This window comes from Pipistrellus hanaki (genome assembly GCF_964339955.1).
Source record: "Pipistrellus hanaki genome assembly, chromosome: X".
Lineage (NCBI taxonomy): Eukaryota > Metazoa > Chordata > Mammalia > Chiroptera > Vespertilionidae > Pipistrellus > Pipistrellus hanaki.
This window is the reverse complement of record NC_140524.1, coordinates 13,714,299-13,736,742: the sequence shown is the minus strand read 5'-3', so window position 1 is coordinate 13,736,742 and position 22,444 is coordinate 13,714,299. Positions and strand designations below refer to the sequence as shown.

The following is a 22,444-nucleotide window of genomic DNA, read 5'->3' as shown; positions in this document are numbered from 1 at the left end:
CCAGGCATGTGCCCTTGACCAAAATTGAATCTGGGACCCTTCAGTCTGCAGGCTGACACTCTACCCACTGAGCCAAACCAGCTAGGGCTGATTTCACTGTTTAATCCTTACTCATAGTAATCTTACTCTGTTCCTGACACATACTGGGCCCAGCAGCGCACCCTCTAGCATCTGTCCTGGTACTGCAGTTATCTCTGCAAGGGTTGTGAGACCCTCCTGAGTGAGGACTTTGGGGTCCATTATTCTCAGAACAGAGGGTACTATAGAACCCAACTCCCGGTGTTCCTGTCAGATGTACAGGAGCCTGGGTTGGACTCCAAGGCTGAGCAATGCCCCCTGCCTCCACATGCCTGGGGAAATCTGTGGGAGTCAGAACCTTGGTCTGAAGGACACACACAGTCAGATAGCAGAGGGCACAGGCCTAGGTCTTGCTGAGTCCAGGTGGGGAACATGAAGACTTCACCCTTGCCCCAACAAGCTCTGTTCAGATTATGCTAAGGACTTAGGTGGCCAAGGCATGCAGGGGAGAGTCACCATGCCTAATGAGTCTTTGGGTATAGTCTGAACATGCAATATGCAGAGAGAAAGAAGGGTGTCATGGAGATACTATTGTCTGGGGAACACTGGCAGCTGGACTTAATATTTCCTAGTTGCAGACTCTGGGCCTGTTACTTGACCTCTTTGAAGTTCTAATTACTCATGGGGATAATAGTAGTTGCACCTGCTTCATGGGGTCCCAAGGATTCAATGGATATACATTAGGTAGCAAAGTACCTGATACTTAGATCATAGCTACTGTGTTTTGTCTAACAACTAATCTAAAACCTACTGAGCTTTCAAAATGCTAAATCCGTGGCCTTTGGCTCCCACAGGAAATAATCTATCACCAGCAAATGGTGTACTTCCTTGATGGTTGATGTGAAGCATGGGCTGAAAAGCCACACAATTTAAATGCTCATTAAACCACACAGGCAGCTAGAGTGAGCTAGACAGAAATCATAGACTATTTTATTTCATAAGTAATATTCAACCACTTGATGTGACCAGGCATTGCCTTGGGACCACCAAATAGCCAATTTCAGCTTTAAGATTGTCTTAGAACCACAGAACACTTTTGTAAGGCTCTTGAGTGTAACAATTGCAGAACTCTGTTCACACTGTGCCAGAAGACTCATTAGGGATGTTCACCCACCACCACTTTTCTCAGCCACTTGTGGCAGCTAGCAGTTTCCTTCCCTATGGATCAGAAAATTTCAGTGTCCTGGACCATATCTAAAGCAAGAGCCATAGAGAGGGCATAGAAAATGAGGAACCAATTTATTGAACAGCTAAAGGGAGCAAAAATAGTGGGCTGATCAACACTCGTTACACACCAAGCAGGAAAATCTACACGATTCCAAATGTCTCCCTTCTCCCAAGACAGAATAGCCTGGCTGGAGGCCAGGGTGCAGCTAGAGTCACGTATATTGTAGACATCAGTAAAGCCCAGTTTAGACAAGTTAGCAGATGCCCACCTTAAACCGTCCACACTTTTCCTGGGTGAGAATGCCAGTGTTGCTTTACCCTCCTTTCAAAAAATTCCCTACTTGTTCCCAGGCAGAAGGCTCTTACCTATAGGATCTGCTTTGACTCATGGTTTTACCATCAGCTCTTGGAGCAACTGCTTTCCAAGTTAAAAGCACAAGCCCAGCCAAAAGCGTTCTTGTTGAAGGCAGACAGAAAGCCTCAGATCTTCTCATATACACAATTCTACTGGTTGTCCCTAGTCTCAGCAACTTTGTCCAGTATTCTAGTTTTGTCATGCTTGATAATTTTCTGGCAAGCCAATATTCCCAGACTGTTAGAAAAGCACAGATCATTTCTTGCTTTATTTTGGCTGTTCTGGCAGTAGCAGCTACTATGTATGTGCAGAAATTCAAGGGGAAATGGTGATGTCCTGTTAAGGGGTGGCACCACAGTGGGTGGGACAGGTGCGCCACCGACTTCTATTTCTGCAACAGAAGATGTATGTCTCCAGTACAAGCTTGTAAAAAAATACTTTAACAGAATATACTGTACAGAACTAGGATTTAACACGATATATTACAATGCTAAAATATTTGTATAAATACTATACAAGCACAAAGTCACTCCATTAGAAAGGGCTCACTGATAGGGCCATTAAAAATTGCTGTCAGCATGCCCAAAGAGAAACTACTTCCACAGCAGGAACACAAACAGTAATGATTGTGTGGATACACACATGGTGCCAGAGAGGATTATTTACAGTTCCTACTGACTACGCCACAACAGGAGAATCTGAGCTAAGCAGCGAGGCTGGCTGGGCTTAAAAATACATTTTCAAATAACACTTTTGATAGGCATTTTAGCACTTTGAAAACCAGCTCTGTAGATGTTACTTCTCTGGCCTAATCAGCCATCGCCAACTGGTCAGAAATCAGTTTCATTTCTCCCTCTCACACATGCTCCCTCCATTGCATCCACATCCATTGACACACCCCAAACCACACCACATGTTCCAGTCACCTGCCACCTGTGTGTCCCATTGTGATGAGTCACTGGCAGGCATTGAGTGCAAACAAGGCATGAGATGGAAGTACTTGGAGCCCCAGCTCCAGTACCAGTTCTGGGGGGTGAACAAAGAGGCAGAGGAAGGTAGAGGAGTGCATGCGTCCCAGTGCACTTGCGTTCTGCCCCGGGAAGTGGTGTCTAATCTGGCATTTCAATGTTTAATTTGGGAGGTGGGAGGATGTATTTCCCAGGGCTTTGGGTGATAACTACCCTGGTCTTCTTTCGAAACAGAGGAGCAATTTTAGGAGGTTCAGGAACTGGGGTTTCCTCGGTTTCCTCATTATCTTCATGATGAAGATCATAGGAAATGTTTCCATATTCTCTCAAAAATGGGAAGATTTCAAGGAGAAACTGACAGAAATCCTTGCGAATACCAAACCACCCTGAAAAAGAAGAACACAATCTTTCAAATACTAGAACGCACTGAATTTCAAATTACTTTTCCATCCTGAATGAGTTTGTCCTGATGTCTTAGAAATGAAGATTGAGCGAGGCCTAAATATCCACTAAGGATAAGAAGTCAGATCTGAAAGTCATGGTTTTCTGAGTGGGGCTCCCAGACTAGCTCTGATAGTGTCCCTGGGGTCTTGGTAGGGATACAATCTTGGCCCAGCCCAGACTGAGTCAGAATCATAAGTTGGGACAGTCTGCCTGCACAGGCCCTCTCAATGATTCTGAGGGGTCCTCCAGTCTGAGTACTTATTCTAGTAAATCCCAAATACCTGTGGAGTCTAGACTCTATAGACATCCTCTAATCTCCCCTACCCAGAGTGACATCCAAGGAAAGCATTTCTGTCATCCTCCGGAATCCAGGAGAAGAGCAGGCCAGGAAGCAGCCTGAGCTCACAGGGCCACCTCAAAACTGCTTCTCTGAGGTTCACTCTTCCTGTCTATTTACCACAGGACCATCAGAGTAGTGCTGGCTCTCCTAGGCACAACATCCTCCCTCATTGGCTTCCAGAAGGGCGTGTTCAGGGATTACATGCAAAGGAGCTTTCAGTCTAGTGAGGAAGGGACCCTTTCCATAGATCACAGCACATAGCGAAGAGGAAAGAGAGCTAGCAGGGCACCATTGACAAGACCTAGGAATGTCAGGAATTACATTGGGGAAAGTTAGAAGGAAATCAAACCTAGGAGCATTCCTGGGAGTCAATGGGCAATGTGGATTTTTCTCTAATCCTAGGGTCCCCTGAAAAGGAGTTACTTTGATTCTAATGTTGCAGTGGAGGGGATGGGATCAGACAGGCCACCTGCCAGGGTCAGCCCTACCTCAAACTATAGTGTACTGCTATCTATAGTGTACTGCTATGGAGGCTGTAGTACAGGGCAAGGAAAGCAAGGTTGACAGCATGCCCTTCCATTGGAAGATTCTAGATTTTCCTCAGTGTTAGCTTTCCCATGCAAGCTTCTTAATTGGTGCCCTCAGGCTCATGCTTACACACACACACACACACACACACACACACACACATTAAGGATTTCTGAAATACTGAGTACATACAGTGATTTCCTCCTTTCTGTCCAAATGTAGTTGCCATCAGAGTGATCAAGGAAAGCCAAAGGGGGACAAATATTGGGATACAGGAGAATGCATTGTGGCCATCCAATTTGTGAACCAGCAGGATCTAAAGAAAGAGAAAGAGCTGAGTTTCTTGGACACAGCATCTGAAAATGGACAATGTCTGAAGCCATAATGCTCCTCCCTCACAAGGTCTCATAAGGGAAAAGTCATCTCCACAGGAAACTATAGAAGCTCTCTACTTTGAGGAAAATAATATCCATTCACCTGCAAAGTACCCAACAACAGCATTGTTAAGGGGGCTTCCTCCTGGTGCTGGTTTTGAGGAGTCAACAGTGCCCATCCTATAACTCTCTACAGAATCATACATGAAATACAACATCCAACTTTCTTCCTAGAAGTAGACAAATTGATGCATACAGATGCATCATACCTAGAAAAGTACATTTCTTACTGTCAGTCCCTAGCCCTTCCCAAAGAAACTACATTCTGATTTTACTGTCATTCTCTCTTGGTGTACTCTCCAAGAGTTAGCTAGAGTTATAGCTCATAGTGATATTTAGAAAGAGTGGATTGCTCTTATAGGTATGCAGGATGCTGTCATAGGAAAGGATGGTCTTAAGAATCTCAGAAATTCTGCTGCCAAAAGCTTACCTCAAATGTAAGAAGAGGCACAACAATGGTCATCCAGCTGAGTGCCATTGTTATGTGTGTCCTGCGCTGTTCTGCAATCACATCCATGGATCGCAGGAATAGGACAGACCACACAATATAATAGAGAACCACCAGGCACAGAAAGGACATGAGAATCCACAGGGGGACACACACAACCTAAGGGAAGGAGAGAAAAAAATGTCTTTATAGTATTCTAGTTTCTGCCCTAGAATCCGAGGGAAGGCATCCCTTGCTGGATCACTGCGGTGAAGACAGTACAAGCATGAACAAGGACAGCGTTACATGTTTGGAATGCTGAGAGGACACGCAATATACTCAATGTGGGACCTGCTACCTGCCCTGAAGTGCTCCACCATGGGTTACTCTTGGAGTGAAGAGCTTTGCAGCTGCTTGATCTAAGGTATGATCTAACTCAGTCTGCACCTGCTCTGCCAACATCATCCTCATGCACACTCATTGCATCTCCCCCTAATGTGCCCTCTTCACAGGCCATTTCTCCATCCTTCCAGAGGTACTATAGCCAAAGACTGGGGAATGTGTGCCCTAGAAGCTTCAGCTGCCCAGGGTGCACAGGTCCTTTGCCAACTTGCACATTGATGCTGGGAGGACTCTGCTACCAGGTCCCTGCCTCCTCTCTCATGTGGGTTCTGTGTCTGTTGCTGTCATACCACAAAGACCTTGTTTAATGTCCATACAAGCCCACAGGCTAAGTTCTGGGGGGACCCCATGATCTCTTCTCTGCCTGTACTGCCCCCTTGGACACGTCCGTTAGCCCTCTAACTTGTGTTATCAAACAGTAAACTTGTTTTCTTTGGTGTACATTCTATGATTTTTCATGCATATACGTGTAGTATACAGGATAGCTCCTTGACCTCACAAAACTCCCTCATGCTGTCCCTTCACTGTCACCTCCTTACTCTACCTATAAACCCTGGCAACCACTGATCTGTTCTGTATTACTATTGTCTTTTCAAAAACATGCTATAGATTAGCACATAGCATGACACACTCTGAGACTCCCTTCTTTCAATCAGTGAAATGTGTTTGAAATTCAACCAAGTTGTTGAGTGTATCAACAGGTCATTCCTTTTCATTGCTGAGTTATGTTCCACTGGATGAATATACCACAGTCTGTTCATCTAGTCACTCATGGAAGATTTGGGTATTTTCCTATTTTTGCCTATCCCAAATATAGCTGCTATAAACTCATTTGCATGGGTTTCTGTGTGGCTGTACATTTTCACTTCTCTATGGGAAATAGCCAGGGTTGGCACTGCTGAGTCACATGGTAAATTTATAAGAAACTGTCAAACCATTTTCCAGAGTACGTATACAATTAGGCATTCCCCCAGTAATGTGTGAGTGTCCATGTTCCTTTGCACTTGATAATTGTTATCTTTGCCATTCTGATGTGTGTGTGTGTGTGTGTGTGTGTGTGTGTATGTGTGTGTGTGTGTGTTGTGGTACCTTATCCTGGTTTTTATTACCTTTCCCTAATGGGTAACAGTGTCCTTTTCATGTGCTCATTCAGTATATGTATATCTTTTTTTTTTGGTGAATGTTCTGTTCAAGTATTTTGTCAATTTTTAAATTAGGTTGTTTGGTTTTTTTTTAATTTTTTTATTTTTAAGAGTTCTTTAGAAGTTTTGGATACAAATTCCTGGTCAGACCTGTGCTTTACAAATATTTTATTTTAGCCTGCAACCTGTTTTTTCATTAATTTCATTTCGCTTTCAAGCTTTTTAATGGGCCATGTTTTTGGTGTTATTTCCAGAAACTCTTCACCTAATTCCAAGTCCCAAAGATTTTTTCCTATGTTTTCTTCTAACAGTTCTTTGGGTTTACATTTTATTTTTTTAGACCAATGACTTGAGTTGTTGTATGATTTTTTAGTCCTCCTGAGTGGAGTTCTTGATCATAGATTTTACTATAGAGCCTATGCACAGTCTCTTCCCTGTGACAGACTCTCACTTAGTGGCATGTTCTTGTGCGTGAAATATTAGTGGTCCTAACAGCCTAATTTTTCTCCCTGATCATTGTGGTAAATATGCAAGCAGACTACTTCATCTGCTGGGACCTGCACAGGATCGGGCCTAGAAAAATTCTTCTGTTCATCCAGAAAACATTCACAACTCCTATTCTTTTTTTTCCCCTTCAGATTTACCTAACACTTAGATTTTGGTCTTACCAAAATTTGTTTCCTCCATATCACAACAAAAAGTCTGAAACCCAATTATTGTTGTCTAGATACAGTACCCTGAATATGTAGGATGGGTGCCTGGACAATATTTTCTATTTTGAATATTTTATCAAAGACTTTGGGCAGCCAAAACCGGTTTGGCTCAATGCATAGAGCATCGGCTTGGCGACTGAAAGGTCCCGGGTTCGATTCCGGTCAAGGGCATGTACCTTGGTTGCGGCATATCCCCAGTAGGGGTGTGCAGGAGGCAGCTGATCGATGACTCTCTCTCATCGATGTTTCTAACTCTCTATCTCTCTCCCTTCCTCTCTGTACAAAATCAATAAAATATATATATTAAAAAAAAAAGACTTTGGGCAGAAATGATGAGCCTTGTCTTTAGTCATTGTGAAGGTAACATATGTTCCCTTATTTTCTTCCCTGTTACCTAATAAATAGTTTCTCTTTTTTTCTCTATCTTTTTCTTTTGATTTTTCTTTTAAAGGTAAACCATGTGAATTAAGAAAATGTCTTGTGTGAAAAATTACACAACAAGCCCTAGCTGGTTTGGCTCAGTGGATAGAGCACCAGCCTGTGAACTGAAGGGTCCCAAGTTCGATTCTGGTCAAGGGCACATGCCTGGGTTGTAGGCTTGATCTCCAGTAGGGGGTGCGCAGGAGACAGCCGACCAATGATTCTCTCTCATCATTGATGTTTCTATCTCTCTCTCCCTCTACTTTCCTCTCTGAAATCAATAAAAATATAACTTTTAAAAATGCACAACAAGCAGTGGAAGATGAGGCTGAAAAGTCAATTAGCATATTTCCTCCTTATTGGCTTTGGTGCCACCATCTTTGAGGGCAGGGCAGTAAGGTCAATTAGTATATTCCCTCTTTATTAGGTAGGATGGATATATATATATATATATATATATATATATATATATATATACATATATATATATCACACATATGTATGATGTATGTGTGTGTGTGTGAGTGTGTGTGTATGTGAATGTATCTATTCATTAGTCCTCCTATCTATCTATGCACAACTAATATTAACCAAATATATATTAGTTGAAGCCACAGGTTATAAGCATAACTTAGACCTCACCCTTAGCAGGAGTATAAATTGGCATCACTTTTTTGAAAGGCAAATTGGCAGTTCAGTTTTTATTTCAAAATCTCAAAAAGTTCCTACCCTCTGGTCTACTAATACTGTTTCTGAAGTTTTTCCTACAAAAACAATGAAAAAAATAGGCAGAAATTTTATGCACAAAAATATATGCTACAGCATGATTTACAATGCTGAAACACTGGTAACAACCTCAATAGTCAGAAATAAGGGGATGGTTTGATAAATGCATTTGAAGAACATTTTCCACCAGTTGAACTTTAACAGTTATAGTTTTTTTTAAATATATATTTTATTGATTTTTTACAGAGAGGAAGAGAGAGGGATAGAGAGTTAGAAACATCGATGAGAGAGAATCATTGATCAGCTGCCTTCTGCACACCCCCCACCAGGGATGTGCCCGCAACCAAGGTACATGCCCTTGATAGGCTGACACTCTATCCACTAAGCCAAACCGGTTTTGGCAACAGTTATGTTTTTAAAGACCTTTTATTGACATGGGAAAATGTTTATGATACATTAGGACAAAATAGTAAGATACAAAATTATACAAAATAGAACACAGGATTTCTAACTAAAAGTCAAGAGAACATCCTACATATTCAGGGTACTGTATCTAGACAACAATAATTGGGTTTCAGACTTTTTGTTGTGATATGGAGGAAACAAATTTTGGTAAGACCAAAATCTAAGTGTTAGGTAAATCTGAAGGAAATGTTCTCAACTATCATTATGAAACAATAAACGACAGAAGGTATGTTCTCAACTATCATTATGAAACAATAAACGACAAAATTTTCTACAATGAACACAAATTATTTTCATAATGAAAAAGTTTATTTAAAGATTTAAAATGTTACATACAAGCCAGGGCCAGTGGATGATCTTGTCCAGTCTTAAGGCAATGAATATAAACTGGAGAATGTTGACAGAACACAGGATTTCTAACTAAAAGTCAAGAGAAGATCAGTTAAACAAAGTAAAAGTAAATACTGCAATTATTTGGCTAATATACTAAAAGGCAATGAAAATTACAATGCAGTAAAAGTTATATTAAGTTGCACTGGGACTGCCAGGTTTTCAGCACATAAGAGCACAGCAGTGCTATGACTAGGAGAAACCTGCCCCTGGCTTCCTGCCTTGACCCCTCTGCACAGTGCCCTCCCTGTCCTTTATGCTCCCCCAAGGCAATAACCTTGTTTCCAGGATCGCTGAGTATAGAGGCAATCTATGGGACTCCCTAACCTTCCTCCCTGCCCCTATCCACAAACACCTCTATTCCTAACCACACCTACATTTCCTTCTTGTACCCAGAACTCATCTCTGTATCCACCCATTTCTTTCTGGCTCCTTCAGCACCTGTCACATCAAGACATCAATTATAAATACTTTACTGCATCTTTAAGTCTGCCCATTCCACTGATCTTTCCCAGAAACACAGAAACAAGTTCAACTTATTTCCATTACACACAAAGGAACCCAAAGGAACCCAAAGACCACTCACCCTCCCCTTTATCCAGTATGTCCTCCTAGTTCTAGCTTTCTCTTTCCATGACCATCCAATTTTATGAGACATCAGGGATACTTAAGCCTTATGGCCTCCCCTGCCATTCCAAGCTCTACACACTGTGACCTGGCCTCCACCCTGACGACCACCCAAAAACTGCTTTCATCAAGGTGGCCAATAACCTCTGCAGCATCAGACCACTTCAGTTCAAATCTTATTGGTCATCTCTGCAGCATCTGATATTGCTGACCACCCCTTCCTCCTTCTAGGGTCTCAGTGCACAGTCTTGCCCACCTCTTGGTACTCTGACAGTTCTTTTCAGTCCTTTTCCTCTCCTCAAATGGTGATGCTTCCCAGAGCCTTAAACTTGGTCTTCTCTCTCCACTAGAGACATAGACACAAACACATGTTTTCACTCACTTGCTCTGCCCTAGTGGTTGGGGAGAAGAAATGTCATCCATACCCTTGGTTTGCATTACCAACAATTGGTTGGTCCTATAATATCTGTTTTCAATCTAGTCCTCATGCTGTTGCATGGACCCAGCTCTCCTTGAGGCACTTCAGATGAAGTCAGTCCCAAACTGAGTTCATTATTCCCCATATCTTTACCCATTTACCTTGCCCCACCCCTTTTGATAGCCTCCCATCTTGCTGTAAGATACCACAGTGGCCTAATTATCCAAAGCATGATGCTATAAAGCACCCTATATTCCTTTTCCCAGATTCTTCTCTTCAGTCACCACATCTTGTTTTCTCTACTATCCAGACTTTTCTTGAATCCCCTGCCTGCTTTCCATCACAACTGCTATTGCCTAGTTAGGCCCTCCTCATCCCTAACCTTCCAAAGTACTCCAACAGCCCTCCAATAAGCTGCCCAGCCTTCAGACCTGAAGGCCCGCTGGTCCCCAGCCAGATTGTCTGCCTTCTGCCTGTAGTGCTCACTGCTCTTCAGTGACTCACCAGTGCCTACCAAAGTAAAATCATATAGGCAATTTGATTTGGGCCAGGGCTTCTCAAAAGTTTGCAGTTCATATGACATTTAGTGACTCAGAAATTCTTTAGTAGGCTTCTGGACCAAAAAAAGTACCTAACAGTTCCATTTATTTAAGTAATTAGATCTAAAATTAGTATCTATATACTAAGTAGCCATTTAAAAAAAATCTCACACAGCTTTTTAGGGGAAGACCTTTGCTTTGCGTATCTCGTTTTGCCTTCAATCAAGATTCCAAATAACTTGATTTGGGGAAAGAAGAGAAGCTGCCTCACCTTTTTTGGCAGTTGATAATGCTTTTGGGGTCCTCTAAAGTGATAGCTATTTTTTGAAGATAAGTAACTACCCTTTGGAATAAAAAATGGAACAGGACAGAGATGCAAATGTTCAGTCAATAGCCCCAGGTCTACATTAACTGGTAGACTAATAAGAATGTTCCATTGGCCAGGTGGCCCATTGAAATTTATAAGTAATTATAGAAGGCACTGAGCATGGACAGGTATGTTAAGATAGTATGGTCCCTGGACCTAGAAGGACCAGATAACTTTTCAGAATGTGTAAGGCAAAAAAAAATGAGACTAAAATGGTACTTAGTCTTTTTCATCCTCAAAGTTGGTTCTCTAATTGCATAGCTTGATGAACAGAGAGCAGAAGCCCATGAGAACCTAGATGCCATTGTTAAGGTCCATTTCTAATATATTTATGAATTATAATAAAGGTGACTATACACTTAAAAAAACTCACATAAATCAAAAACATTCTTAAATAAGCACAACTAATTGCTAATGGGATAGGTGTGTCTGTTGCGTACTGAATGATTTCTCAACAACTTCCACCCTTGTTACCTCTTCCCCATACCAAGTTTTGTACACTAATACCTTCTCATCACAGAAACAGCCAACAACCCAGCTTCTTCTGTGATGTTATCAAAAGGAATGTCATGTGACTAAAACCATAAACTATTTGGAGCCAGTAGTTTCTATGGTGTCCCCTATCACTGGTTTTCCCTAAAAAATGATCACTACTTCATTGTACCCTGTGAGTTCACTATGGAACTAGGGTAGCTCAGCACATGCTTTGAGGACTGGAGATCTGGCCCCGACTCAGCCTAATCCTTCTATGAAGCCTCCCTTTTTGCCAATTACCACAATGTCTTCCTTTCCACTTTATATTCCAGGCATGTATTTTTTCTTGTGGTAAAATACATACAGTATAAAACTTGCCATCTTTGCATTGATATTGTTGTGCAAATATTACCACTATTCATCTCCAAAAACTTTGCAGCTTACAACACTGTGCTCCAATCATATTGGAGCTACCATAATTCGCTCAATATGACAGACTTTCTTTTGCCTCTGCCTTTATATGTTTTGTTATTCTCTCTGCTTGGAAAATACCATCTCTTCCCCTACATGCATAGGGCCAATCCTAACTCTTTTTTTTTTTACAATTCTTGTGTGAGCCTATTCCCAAACAACCCTTAGCAAATGTAGGCTAAGGGTTCTTCGGGACCCAAGAACCAACGGGGAGATCAACTCTCCAAATCATGCTTTCTCTTGTAGGCAGGAATGCCAAGAGTGTGACTATATGAACAACTGACTTTCTATAACTCTGCATTAGAAAAATATTGTTTCATGCTCAATGCATTCCTCATATATGCTTTTAGTTTTAAGAAACAAAGTAACAAATTTTTAGTTTTCTTAAACCTCCTTCTCAGCCTCTATCCAACTTGGTACTTTTCAACCTAGGCGACAGCTACTCCCTTGAAGGGGCAAGGCCTATGCAGGGGTACTATTGAATGTCACAAAGACTAGGGGAAGAGGTCCTGCAATGCATAGGACAGTCCTGTTCAACAAAACATTTCCTATCCAGAAAGCCAACTGCGTACCCATCTGCCACTGAGAAATACTGAACCAAATAGGCAATATCTGGAATATTTTAGCTCAGTGATTTTATTTAATGTAATCTTTTGCAAGTGATTTTTAAAGCTTGGTTTTACTTCATTTTCTCTGGTAATAGAAAAATGTGCAAAGCAAGAGAGGCATAACATAGAAAGGTAGGATTACTGGGTAGGAATGGTGCCTTTAACCAATATAGAGAATACATATTTGGGTGAAGCTGAATATGGAGTCTGGAGTTAGAGGGAAAATCTAAGTTTAGAAATATAAATTTAGGATCTGACTGCACATAAGTGGCAGTGGAAACAAGAAGTGTACACATGATATTCAGACAAAGTATACAGAGTGTGGACAGAAAATACCCAAGACCAGAACCCTAAGAAACAGCAATGGAGCAGAATATAGAGGTGGCCGAATGGTCAAAGGACCAGGAGCTGCAGAGTGGATGGTGGCCTGAAAAAAAATAAAGTGAGGATTTGGCTAGAGGGTGTTTAGTGCCAGTTTTAGGGTGTGCAGGAGCTGGATAGGGAGTGCAAGGTTAGAACAGAATTGTTTCAGGGGGCCTTTTTGAAAATTGAAGGAAAAGGCACAATAGCCAGAGGACTGAGAGGGTTTTGCAATTGTCATTTTGTTTTCTTGTTCAGATGAGAGAGACCAGTTACCAGAGAGATTGTGGATAAGTTCAGGAGCAAATGCTTAGAGGAACAAGAACAGGAGAAGTGCTGAAGCACAAGCATGACTGGCTTTCCCTAGGAGAGAGGATGGACTGGACAGGCAGGGAAGAGAGAGAACAGACAAAGGTCTCCAATGAGACTCCTGGGGAACAAGGGAGGGGTGCCATACAGAGATGACCAGGCAACAGGTTACAGGGGAGAAAGGAGAATTTCACTTATAGCTTCTCAACCTTGCTCAAATTACTGTTTCCCCAGGAGTCATTTTAGACATTTTTTTCTTAATCATACTCCCTCCTGAAATTTTAATACTGATGGCAAGCAGCCACATAGGGGCAGTGCAGAGAAGTGTCTGGATTGGTCCATCTTGGGAAAGAAGTGGAGGGTAAAAATCGGCCTTCAGGGGTACTCTGCCTTCACAGTCCAGCCAGCAGTAGAGGAATCACTCTCCATGTTCAAGATCAAGCTCTTCCTGGTGATTACGACCCTGTTACCTCTTTTTGTCACAGACCCACATTCCATCACTCTCCCTCTCCGTAGGCACCTTGTTCTCCAGGTTCACACATCCTAATTAAGCCACTCTCCAGCTCCCTTCCAACCCAATTGCCATCTCCTTCTTCCACTTTTTACCCATGAAGCTCAAAACAATGTCCAATTTTCCCCTGAACCAATCTGTATAGGACTTAGGACCCACAGCTTCTATGCACTTCAATTAATATGAACTGAAATGCAATCCTGATCCTTCCCTGAATGAGCCAGGCCCTTAAACTAAATCTTACATTTATATTTGTATCTATAACTACAATTATATCTGCATCTATCCTGTTGGTTTTGTTTCTCACAAGAAGCTGACTGAAACAGGTAGATAGGCAAAGATGTGAAGCTGGATAAAGGCTGATGACCTGGGTGGAAAATCAGTGTTTTAACTCAAGAAAGTAGAATGTGATTATTTCCCTGGTCTTTTGTCTCCTTATATACTGTGACCTAGAGTTAATGATTAATCTCTCCATTACAAAGGGTAAAAATTTACATTATAATGATTAATCATTCTTAAATATAAGAAATCTTACCTCCAATGACCTGTCATGTCGAAAGCCCCAAACACAAGCTGCAACAGACACCGGGGAAACAAAGAACAGAGGCATGAAGACCAGAAGCCAGAAATGGCTGCCTCGCTCAATCCTATCACAGACCAGCACTTCAAACATCAACAGGAGTAAGTGGATGCCCACTGCAATTAGCATGGCTTTAAATTCCACACATGTTTCTCCTTCTGCTCTAAAAAGGGACAGAAGAAGAAGAAAAACACCCTCAGTTCGGACTCCATAATAAGCAAGCAGTCCAGGGAAAATACCAACTTAGGTTGATAATGTGAGTTGTATTTGTAAATTTGACAAAAAGCAAAGGAAATATCAGGTAGAAGGCTAACTTAAACTTAATATTTAATAGGCGATCTTTCAGAAATAGTACTGCATGATAAGAAATAAACATTACAATCAAACCATACAAAGTTTTAACTATATAAGGATATTATCAGAAGTAACAGCACAGGTATTATTTCCCTGAAAGGGTACAAAACACTTTTGTTCATAACTTTGAACTACTTGTAAGATTACTGAAGCTGATTGTGTCTATTGCTAAAAACTGACAAATATTCCTTAAATTTTATGATCCTCATTTCTTAACAAATTAAAAACCATGTACATCACATTTCATGCAATGCTATAAAAACAACCTTAGCTTTATGAACAATTGTGGGTTATATTTTAAGAAAATACATTAATTATGGTTAGGTGCTATTTTAAAATGCAAGTAAAAAGTATTAATGCCTTTTTATTTTCCTTTCTATTCCAATAGGATGAATTAACACCTGCAGATGAAAGAGAGAAGAGCAAAAGAGTTAAAACTGTTCTTAAACAAAATCAGTTTAATTAGCTGTCTAAGTATCATGCATGAACTTACCAGATGAACAACAGAAAAATAATAAGGCCACTAATCAGGAAAATGCTTCATAATACATTTGGAAGGCCTACAATGTTTCATTCAAAATATAGATGAACATTTATGAAGTGTCTCGATGATGATAAATACAACTGAGTTTAGGACACAGAGAAAATAAAGTTATTTCTATAAGACCCAACAATGTTTCCTTGACTATCGTTGACACTAGAACAACCACATCTGTATACTCAGTACACTCAGTACATTCAAATACACACAAACAATTCATTTCTTTTCTCTAAAAATATTAAATTGAATAAAGATAGAAAAGTTCAAATAGCTTCTAAATCTCAATTAGTGGAGCCTAACATGTTCGGTGATTTTTTTATTATTTTGGGGATAGTAAATGTAGATATTGGAAAGTATCTCATTAAAAAAAAGTTGCAGCCACACAAATAATCTGGGGAAAAAACCCACCCCAATAACATTAAAACAGCTACACTTGAATGTCCCTGATCTATCAAGGTTCTTTGTGTGGCTATGTTTAAGTTTTTGGACATGTATGTGGCAATATGTTTTACATAATCTAAATCTTATTTTAATGTCAATAACCAAGAATTAAACAAGTTGAGATGTCACAATGTCTACACTTTTCTCACATGAGCAGCGACATGTGTTCTTCCCTTATAAGGCATTCCTTCACTTCTCACCATCCTGGTAAGTTCAGAATAGCCCTCCTCTCAATTCCCTTTCTGAAGTTCCAGTATCTACAAAGTAGAAAAGAGAGACTCTAACAGGTCACAGCAGCTCCAGGCTACATGTTGGAGTGAATCAAGTCCAGGCACTTGAATCAGCTGAGCCATCCAAGAAGAAAGGCACAAAAGAGCTGAAGGTAAAGGTCACACACCTGCCCAGCTCTCAAAGGTTCTGCTCTCCTGCACAGCATCTGGGCCTCATCTCTCCCTGTTTCAAGACTCACTGTTTCCTGGCCAAACTAGCTCCTCCACATTGATTACAGTCCTAAAACCCCAGGACTAAGAGATTGGACAAGGATAGCCCCAGTTCCATGACTGAATTGGAGAAAGATATATCCCTGATGATCAGAGTTAGAACTTTGGTTTATAGAACTGCTCCTACAAATATGGTGGTTTCATACTTCCTAGTCTAGCATGGCTATAACAGTTCTTCTATATTTGGCATGAACTTTAGATCACATAGACTTTTGTGGGCTAGCTAGGAAATGAACTACCCAAAATAACACTGCTTTTGCAAGAAAAATGCATGTTGAATACTTAATTTTTAAAAACTTAAGACTAGAACTCAGTGTGCCTGTATAATAGTTCTAATAAAACCTTGGATAGGTAGATAAGAAAATAGTCTTTATTTTATTCAAAGTGAAAAACAAGATATTGCTCCCTCAGGATAGAGACCGATGGTTTTTATAAAGCAGTATTACCGATACTGGGGATTTCGTGCCCAGACTCCAGTTCCAACGGAGGCTCCAACAATGACCATTAACTTCCACAGCCATATTGGTGCAAAAACAGCCCAGTAACTCCACTGAATGATGCCATCCAGACGAAGGGCCAGTAGCACAGAGAATAGCAGCAGACATGCATAGATGAGGAATTTACTAGGAGAAAAGTAAAATTATTAAAGATGATTCATATTTACAAATATGTGGTACTGAAATTGGGAATAATAACAGCAGTATTTTTCAGCACATGAAAAGAACCACTAATTCAACAATCATTTATTGAAAAGTTCTATGTAGAAGACATACTATGTTAAGAGATAAGAAATACATAAAGAAGACTAAAATCAGTTCTCTGCTTTCCAGGGCTCCCATGTTGAAGGAGTCCATACAGAAACATATCATTGTAATAAAGCATGAAATATGCTATGATGGTGCTATGGAACAGGGTGTGGATGGGAGCCCATAAGAGAAAATATGGGCACTGGGAAGCAGAGGTGATGACCCTTGAAGAACTGGTTCCTGGGGATATGTGGAAAGCTGCCAGGCAGGAAAGAATGTGAGATTAGGAAGCATGCTAAGCTGAAGGAACTAGCCATACCAAATCAGGGAGACTGGGAAAAAATAACATGTTTAGGAATGGTCAAGTTCTATTGCTAATTATTTGATTCAATTATTTGATTCAACACATTGACACAGACAATATGGTGGTGAAGGCCTGGGGTGGGGGACAAGGGCAGGCTAGAAAGGGTCAATGAAGGAAAAAGGGGACATGTAATACTTTCAACAATAAAGATTTAATTTAATTTAAAAATAAATTTTAAGAGGCTGCTATCTGTCATGATCATATACAGTAACATTTTTGTACATGTATTATACTTTTAATGACTAAGTAAATTCCTCTCTCTCTCTCTCTCTCTCTCTCTCTCTCTCTCTCTCTCTCTCTCTCTCTCTCTCTCTCTCTCTCCATCTCCCACATAAAAGGAACTTCCTGAGGAGTATATCCTTCAAATATTAATTAGCAATTACATTGTTGATGACTTCTATTTTTCATGTAATAAGAGTTATAGGGTTTTCCTTCCCACCTTATATAAGAAACTAAGCAAAATATAAGAGAGAAAAAAACTGTTTTCAGATACTAGACAATAGGCAGTGAAAGACCTTGATGGCAGAAGGAAAGAAAGAAAACAAAGAAGATAAACACATTCTATTATTGTCCCAGCTTACTGTCTGGAGGCAGTTTCCAGACTGTAGCAGAAAGTAGTAATTAAAACCCAACCCAATGAGCAATTATATTTAATGTAAATGATGTAAATACAAATTAAAAGTCAAAGACTGTCAGATTGGATTTAAAAAGCAAGACAACTGTATGCTATCATTAAGAAACCCACTTTATCTATAAAGTCACATATACACTAAAAGTAAAAACAAAAACACAGAAAAAGTTATACCAAGCAAACACTAACCAAAAGAAAGTGAGAGTGAATGACATTAACATCTGTTTTAGTCTTCTATTACGCTGTAACGAATTACCACAAACTTAGAAGCTTAAAGTAATACAAATTTATTATCTCACAGTTGTATACGTCAGAAGTCCAGACAGGCTTCATTGGTTTCTCCGCTCTGAGTCTCATAAGGCTGAAACCAAGATGCCAGTTGGCTGGGCTCTTATCAGGGGACTCTGGGAAGGATCTCCTTCATTCAGGTTGTTGACATTGTGGTTTCTTGTGGTTGTAGTACTGAGATCCCAGGTTCTTTGCTGGTTGTCAGGTGGGGGTCACTCTTATATTCTAGAGGTCTCTCTCCCTCTGATTCCTGCACATATGCCTTTAAATATTAAAACCAGCAGCAGCACATCAAATCTTTCTCAAACTTGTCAGGCTGGCATTGCTCTGTGGGTGAGTGTCAACTTATGAACCAGGAGGTCACAGTTCAATTCCCTGTCAGGGCACTTTCCTGGGTTGCTGGCTTGATCCCCAATGTAGAATATGCAGGAGGCAGTCAATCAATGATTCTCTATATTGATTTTCCTATCCCTTTGTCCCTATCCCTTCTTCTCTGAAATAAGAATAGTTTTCAAATAATCTTTCTCATGCTTGGAATTATTCTGACACTTCCTTCTGCCATATTGCTCCTGCTTCTTGAGAAAGTTCTTTGCTTTTAAGAGCTCATGTAACTAGACTGGGTCCACCTGGATAATCCATGGTACTATTCCTATTGTAAAGTCTGTAACTGTGGTAGGCAGAGAATTCTAAAGATGTTCCCCAAGATTCCTGTTCTCTGGTTATTCAATCAAACACAAATCTAGGTACTACCTTGAAGTAACTTTGCAGATGGAAGTATGGTTACTAATCAGGTCATCAGCTCACCATAAAATAGGGAAATTATTCTCGATTATCCAAGTGGGTCCAATGCAATTATATGTGCACTTAAGAGCAAAAGGCTGCATATAGATAAGTCAGGGAGATGATACAGAAAGTGAAATAAAAAATTTCAAGCATGAGAAGGACTTGACCTGCCTTCACTAACTTTGAAGTCAGAGAAAGAGGTCCATGAGCCAAGTAATGCAGGCAGACTCTAGAAGCTGAGAATGAATCCTGGTTGACATGTAGCAAGGAAATAGGTTCCTTAGCCCAACAACCACAAAGAACTAAATTCTAACAACAACTTGAATGAGTCTGGAAACAAATCAATCCCCAGAGACTCCAGAAAGAAATATAGTAAGTCCTCAGTTAATATTAATAGGTTCTGTAACTTTAAGCAAAAATATATAAACAAAACCAATTTTACTATAGGCTGATATAAACAAGAGCTAATGAGTTTTTTTTTTAATTAATTTAATACGTTAAATATGTATACACACAAAAACTTATCTAACAGTTCTGTAGTCAGAAGTACAGATATAGCATGGCTCAGTTGGATCTTCTGCTTAAAGCCTCACAAGGTCAAAATCAAGGTGTCAGAAGGGCTGTAAGCAGAATATCCAACTGAGCCACACTGTATCTGTAATTTTTGTAGTCTTAAGATAATAAATCTGTGGTAATTTGTTCTGGAAGCAATATAAACTAATATTGCAAAACTAAATATATATGCAAAATCCCCTTTGCCATGTAACATAACATATTCTTAGGTTCCAAGGCTTAGGGCTTGGATATCCTTGGGGGGACATTCTACCTACCCCAATATAAGACAAGGTATAGTATCAAACAGGGGCAGTTCATAATGATAAATTTTCCAAAAAGGAGCTAACATCTGTAAATATTTATGTACCTAATAACAAAACTTCAAAAATACATGTAGAAAATATTAATATTTACTAGTAAAATATTAAGGAGAATAGAAAAATCCACAATTATTATTGGAAATTAATATTTCTCTCTCAATAACTGATAAAACACACAGAAAATTATTAAGGCTATACAAGATGGTAATAACATTATCAACCAACCTCATCTAATTTATATTGATAAGGCATTCCTTCCAATACCAGCAGAATACAAATTCCTTTCAAGTATACACAGAACATTCACCAAGACAGACTGAATTCTGGGCTATAAAACAAGCCTCTTCAAAATTAAAAAGATTGAAGTAAGACAAAGTAAACATCTAAACACAATGAAATTAAACTAAAAAATGAATATAAAATAGATATGGAAAATTTTCATAAAACTTGTAAATTAAAGAGCCCTCTTCTTTTTTTTATTTTTAATATATTTTATTGATTTTTTACAGAGAGGAAGAGAGAGGAATACAGAGTTAGAAACATCGATAAGAGAGAAACATCAATCAGCTGCCTCTTGCACACCCCCTACTGGGGATGTGCCCGAAACCAAGGTACATGCCCTTGATATATATATATATATATATTTTGTGTTGTGGTGTTCTGCTCTACAAAATCTGGATAATATGTACCCCATAGGTGATTTTGAATGTAATATCATGAGTATGAAAAGGGTGTTGTGTAAAGCACTAAATGAGTAGTTCTCAACATATTTTATATCAGGATCCCTTTACAGTCTTAAAAATCAATAAGGATCCCAAACAGCTTTGTTTTTATGCATCATACCTATCAAATTTTTAAACTTTTGTTGAAAAAAATTAATTAAAAATAAATAATAGCCCTAGATCAGATGGTTGAGTGTAGTCCCATGCACCAAGAGGTCCTCAGTTCGACCCATGGTCAGGGCACATGCCGGGTTGCGAGCTTGAGCCTTGGTGGGGGGTGTGCTGGAGGCATCAGATCAATGTTTTTCTCTCTTCCTCTCCCCTCCCCTCTCTCTCTAAAAATCAATAAAAACATATTTAAAAATACAAAAAAATAAAAAGAATATTTTAAAAATAAATAATAAATTCATATATTAGTACAAGTAAAATAATTTTAAAAACAACTTTCCAAAATTGTTTTTATAGTTTTGCAATATTTTTAAGTGTCTTTTCAGACTCCTAGATTCTAATATCAACATCTACATTCATTCTGTTGCAATATGTTGTTTTATTCAAGCATGTGAAAAAAATCTGGCCTCACAGAGATATGTAGTTAGAAAAGAACTAAATATTTTAATAGCTCTTTCAGATAATGGTAGATATTTTTCTTTGATCAAACACCAAAACTGAAGCAGTGATAATTTCTTGAAGGTTGACTGTGGTGTGGAATTTTAAACTCTATCAATGAGCTTCTAGAAAATACTGGCTCACTGAGTAATAAAGAACTTTCAAATGTTGACATATTTCACCATACAATAGTAAAATATATCAGTTATTATCACAACCCACTTTATCAGAAATATTTTATGTATTAGGAGACTCTTAAGCTCATGGTGATGAATATAACATTTCAAAAATTCTAATTTTCCCTTGAAAGCTCAAATTTTACCATTCGCAAAAACACCATCAGCTGTTTTCCTTGAAGTGACAGGTTCATTTGCATTTTTTGAGTAAGTTTCTATCAAATACCCTAATACAAACAACTACAGTCCCAGATTGATGTTCCATGAAAATAGAAGCTTGCAACTAAGGTACACAAGTGTTTTTCCTTGAGTCAACTACTGTATTTCAGTGTACAGCAGAGGGCCTTTATGTATTCTTTCTATTTTGTCACATTGAATAGGAAAACAATGTATATACAAGGGCTAAGATTGAATAAGATTATTATTTTTTTTAATGTTTTATCAAGAACATTCCTAAGTAAAGCTACCTTTAATTTTTTTTTTAACTACAAGCACACTGGTGAATAATCCAGAGAGGACTTGTACAGTTTCTTCTCACCAGTGTGATTTGTGCTCAGATGCCAGCAGTTTACCCACCAATGCTTTTGTACCATCAGTGTAAATGTCAACCCAGAGATGGAGGCAAAGCATGTCTTAGTATTATTATGCAAATAGTTGTGACATGTGGACCCCTGGAAAGGTTCTCAAGGGTCCCCAGGTGTCTGTGGAAAACAGTTTGATAACTGCTGCACTAGATATATGTTACCTGTGATTATTAATGCTCAAAGATAAAGGGAGGCTTTTACACGCTGCTGCAAAGAAAAAGAGAGCTACCACTGAAAGATGCCAACGGAACGATTTCATCCCTAGACTTTGGAGAAGAAAGGGAGGATCCACAACTAATAAAAATGGAGTGAGCACCACAAATAGAGAAATAGCCAGTTGAGATGACTTTTTTCTCTCTGAAAGTACAGGGGGAAATTACCAAGTCTAGAAAATCAGAATCCATTTGTCAACCAAATTCAGCAATGCATATCATTGCCAGAAATGATGAACTTAAAAACAAATATTTAAAAGAAACACAGTGGAACCTTGGTCCTCAAACATAATTTGTTCCAGAAGGCTGTTCCCAGAAGCTATTTGTTAGAAAACGGAATAATTTTTCCCATTTGAAA

The 22,444-nt window shown here is 39.4% G+C and overlaps 1 protein-coding gene across 2 annotated transcripts in view; it reads right to left on the bottom strand.

Moving 5' to 3' along the window:
* Positions 1–1,300: 1,300 nt before the first annotated feature.
* TMEM185A (transmembrane protein 185A) overlaps positions 1,301–22,444 on the bottom strand; it is a 35,012-nt gene continuing 13,868 nt past the window's right edge. Inside the window, exons 2-7 of one of the 2 annotated variants that reach the window (XM_084871211.1) lie at positions 16,546–16,722; positions 14,219–14,426; positions 8,946–9,029; positions 4,745–4,921; positions 4,073–4,196; positions 1,301–2,954 (exon numbers count right to left, since the gene is read on the bottom strand). In XM_084871211.1, the coding sequence (XP_084727337.1) occupies positions 2,710–2,954; positions 4,073–4,196; positions 4,745–4,921; positions 8,946–9,029; positions 14,219–14,426; positions 16,546–16,722 (1,015 nt within the window). In that variant the 3' untranslated portion in view covers positions 1,301–2,709. The remainder of the gene's footprint in view (positions 2,955–4,072; positions 4,197–4,744; positions 4,922–8,945; positions 9,030–14,218; positions 14,427–16,545; positions 16,723–22,444) is intronic. The other variant, XM_084871212.1, reaches the window with a different exon arrangement.